Source organism: Theobroma cacao, chromosome 2, assembly GCF_053813885.1.
Source record: "Theobroma cacao isolate CCN51 chromosome 2, ASM5381388v1, whole genome shotgun sequence".
Classification (NCBI taxonomy): Eukaryota; Viridiplantae; Streptophyta; class Magnoliopsida; order Malvales; family Malvaceae; genus Theobroma; species Theobroma cacao.
The window spans coordinates 38,889,863-38,894,167 of NC_142640.1; the positions used below are offsets into that span (position 1 = coordinate 38,889,863).

Consider the following 4,305-nt stretch of genomic DNA (forward strand, 5'->3'; position numbering starts at 1 on the left):
AGCAAAGGTAAAATTTCTTTGATTTTGCTAGTGATTAACCTTACTCATGCATTTTTCCTTAATTTTCATGGTTAAATTACATGTTTTCATGATGAATTCATGGCTGGTCAAAATGGGTATGGAGAGAGAATGATCTTGGATTGGTTTGATTTTTAGGTATGTTAGTGTTTTTAGGTGATTAATGATGTGTAGCATGAAAACAAGTGAAGAAAACCACCAAAGGTTTGGTGCCCATCAATAGCCGAATTCTCTAAGTGAATAAAGAGGAAGAATGAGATGTTATTCTAGGTGATTTGATTAAGAAATAATAGTTTTTGGTGTAGGAATTAATGAATTATGGAGAGAAAATTAAGTAGGAAAAATCACGGAGTTAGTGTACCATTGTTGGCCGAAAGTTCCAAGAAGAAAAGTGAAGATAAATTTTGCCTAATTGTGTGTTAATTAGTTGTGCTTGGTGAATTGAGGGATTGGAAAAGAAATGGAGCAAGTTGGAGTGAAATTAGACGCATTGGCCAATTTATTGGATGAAAAATCGACTTAGGTCAATACCGGGTCTAGTTAGCTACCTGTGCATTTTTCATTTCATATCATGCATATATATCGAGCTTGAAATAGCTTATGACTGTTAGACACAATTTAATTGAAATATGTGCCATGGATTATGGCTAAGTGGTGAGCCATTAGATACGGGTAAAGGATTGTACTCGTGGACTGAAAATAGGAGTATATCGACTCCTAGAACTGTGAGTAAACTTACTATCGTCTTAATTATCTAAAGTAGATTTATTTAATTGTGTGATTTTATGGAAAAATGGTTTAATTGAAAAATTATTGTGTTTTATGGGAAGATGGGATTTTATAAAATAATTTTATAAAAATTTTGAAAATTTAATAATGATTTCAAAAATAGAGTAATTGGAGACCTATACTATGATTGTGTTGTTTATCCATGATTTTACATTAAATGGCTTATGATAAATGTGGGTATGACTGGTTATTTTTATGATTTAAAGAATATGTGAACTGCTTTAATTTACCTTGAATGTGTTAAGTGAGCCATGTCATATTATTGTGATTTTATTGGTTGGTGGGTTATAAAGTGGGCACTATAGTGACGGGGGTTCCGTGGGCTAGCCTAATTAGAAGGGCACGGTTCCCAATTATTGAGCTTACCTCAATTGGAGAGGCGCGTAGGATAACTCCCGAGGTAGGATTTGAGTGCACCTCACGTTCGGGCCACCACGTGAGAGTGAGACTCAGCCAACGCCAAGGAACGGCTGTGTTGTCAAAGGTAAAATGTGTTTGTGTGTGTGACAATAAACAGCCTCGGCAGTCTCGGTAAGATGCCTCCGTGGGGTATCCCTGAGAATGGATTTTTGGCAAGGGCCAAGTTTTTGAAAAGTGCATAAGCCATGTTGAGTAATTGAATGAAATCCAATTATTTATATGGGTTGGGATGGATTATTTTAATTGTCTGCTATTACTCGGCTTTAGATTATTTTGATGATGTCTGTCTACTCACTGGGATTATGTAATCATAATCTCACCCTTCTTCCTATCCATTTTTCAAGCTCAGGACAATTTGTTGATAGTTGATTAAGACGAGAATTAATCTCGGAGTTGCATCCTAGAAAGTAAGGGTTCATAGCCCTACATCTTCTTAGTCAGTTGAGGGCCCACGTGTCACTGTAAAAGTAATTTTATTCTTCAATTATTTGATTTAAAGTATGTATGAATATATTTAGCTTTTACACCATGTTTTTGGCGAGTTTCGGTATTTTCGAAGAAAAATGACGAAAATGCCCTTGTGAGCCAGAAAGTAATATTTTATTGTTTTGATTTGGAAATAACTTATGATTTTTTTGAAATGTGAGATTTAATAACTGTCGCTCACTGGGGAGATGCGGAAGCTGATGCTAAGCCTTGCGGGGTTTCGATCGGCATTCGGGGTAAGGAGTGCCTATCGGGACGTCGCGGCGGTTATCACGGGCTCGATGGGAGTTTCGGGTCGTGACAGTAAAAGTAAGAAAATTAGTAAAATAGAGAGGAAAAGATCATGAGAAATGAAGTTGGAGCTTAAGCGTATATTCAAAATTTTATCTTATAAAGTACAAAAAGAAATCAAACAAAGGATTACTAGCTTAGCCTAATTATTAAAATTATCAATGTGTATTTTAATTAAAAATTAAAATTACTAAAATAACCTTTACTCTTTTTAAAAAAATAATTTAAAGAGAGGCAAAGTCTCAATTCTCATCTGCCGTCATATAATATTATAGTATAAGTTTTGTAGTATTAACTAATCTAAAGACATTTGTCTATTTCTTGTCACACAGTCGTAATATATCTGAATACCCCGTTTTAAAGCGGTCCACGGTTTAATTTGAATCCCGTTCCATGAATCCATCTAATGTGAAACTTGTATATGAATTCGTGAAACCAAAAAGAGCAACACGACGCCCAGGCTTAGCTCCATTGAAGAATCGGGCTATTTGGTGTGAGGTACCGCCTGCCAGAATAATTACTTCATATGAGGGGAAAAAAAACTAGCCTTCTAGCTTGTCTATCCAGGGAGCAGCTGACCGCTACCCCTCCTACTTCTAACAACTGGTCTACAAAATTTCAGTTACTGCACAAACTTTTGAATGATGACATTTATTATACAAGGTCATTGCGGATAGCCTGTGCCTCAGGACGATGATCTAGAGTCAGTATTCTGGCTTGACGATAAACAAAGGAGATGGCGTTTCTTTTAATCTTTATGTGAAACTTATATTCAACTTAAAGAGCTTCATTACTGGCATATGTGTTTGTTTCATCAACAGAACAACTATCTATATATATATATAGACAAGACAGAAAAGCTACTTGATTATTTTGCATTCCACGAAAATTTATTTCCACTCTCCAAGCAGCACATAGATGATAGTAGATTAGAGATGCTTCGGTGCAAAAAAAGTACACCATAGCCATTCTATTGCTTCTATTGCCATCTAATCATCGAATTCATCATTTGGGAGGAGCCGCACCCCTCATTTTGGCTATAACCATCTTACCGAACTCCGCAAGCTTCTCAGTATCTGGCATAACATCCTTCACAGCAGCATCAGAGCAGAACCTGTCAGCCCAATTAAGCAAAGCAGGAGTGTTGGCTTCACTCAACAGCTTGATCCCGCTCATCTTCTCAGTGACTCTGAGCCAGGCCAAGAAGCATCCAAATGCAATGTCAAGGTACCCAATTTGGTCCCCACCAAAGAAACGTTTCCCTTTGCTGCACTTCCCAAATGCTTCTTCCAACAGCACCAATCCTTCTTCGACTTGCGCTATTGCCGCTTTCCTTGCATCCTCTCCTTGAGCCATACCAATAGTTCTTATGGATGGGAACCACTGCACAAGAAAAAGTATTTTGACCCCCCACAATAAATAAATAAAAAATTGCAGTTTTCTACCAAAAGATACATTACCAATCAACTGTGAAATATACTATCTGATTTTGCATGAACAAACTATGAATACCTTTTCGTCAAGATAGGCTGCCCAAAAACGAGCGGTTGCCCGTTCATAGGGGTCAGAAGGTAGAATGGAAGGACCAGAAGACCAAGTCTCGTCGATATATTGCACAATAACGAGAGACTCACAGATGGGCTTGTCACCATGGATGAGGACTGGAATTTTCTTGTGAACCGGGTTTGATTTGAGAAGAAGCTCGCTTTTACCTTCCCGTAATCTCTCCTCAAAATACTCATAGTTGACAGACTTGATGTTAAGGGCAATCCTTGCCCTCATCACAAAGGGGCTCGGCCATGAACCCAAAACTTTCACATCACTCTTTGCCATGGTTTATTTAATCTCTCTAACCAGAAGCAGAAATATCTGCAGTTTTGAGGGTACGCTTCAAAATAGGAGCGTTTATTATATAGAAATGCTAGGGATGATGTATTGAGAATCGATAAAGAGAGTAGCAGGTAACTTGACTTGATTAAAGCACTCAGCCAAGGTCAAGACTGTTAGTTACAAATGTGAAAGGGGAAGGTAAACACATGGCTAATTTCGCCAAAGACATAAGTTGTCATTTGACATTTTGACTTTAGGTTCGGACATTAAACTATATTTACTTGCTTTGGCTTGGTTTTGGCCTTTTGGCTAATAACTTAATTTTATGATTTAAGCTTTAAATGAAGAAGTTAAGAATAATGAAAACTGGTGTACAGGGAGAGCCTTTTCATGTTTGTCAAACAATTTGGATGCGTTTTACTCAAAAAAAAAAAAAAAAACCTGGATCCTTTTAGTCGAATTATACAACTA

General features: G+C 37.2%; 1 protein-coding gene across 1 annotated transcript; it reads right to left on the bottom strand.

The window, feature by feature from the left end:
* Positions 1–2,853: 2,853 nt before the first annotated feature.
* LOC18609303 (glutathione S-transferase U17-like) lies at positions 2,854–3,946 on the bottom strand. Its single transcript, XM_007044339.3, has 2 exons — positions 3,517–3,946; positions 2,854–3,387 (listed from the first exon to the last, which is right to left on the bottom strand). The coding sequence occupies exons 1-2, from the start codon at positions 3,835–3,837 to the stop codon at positions 3,010–3,012; spliced, it is 699 nt and encodes a 232-aa protein (XP_007044401.1). The 5' UTR covers positions 3,838–3,946; the 3' UTR covers positions 2,854–3,009.
* Positions 3,947–4,305: the final 359 nt, after the last annotated feature.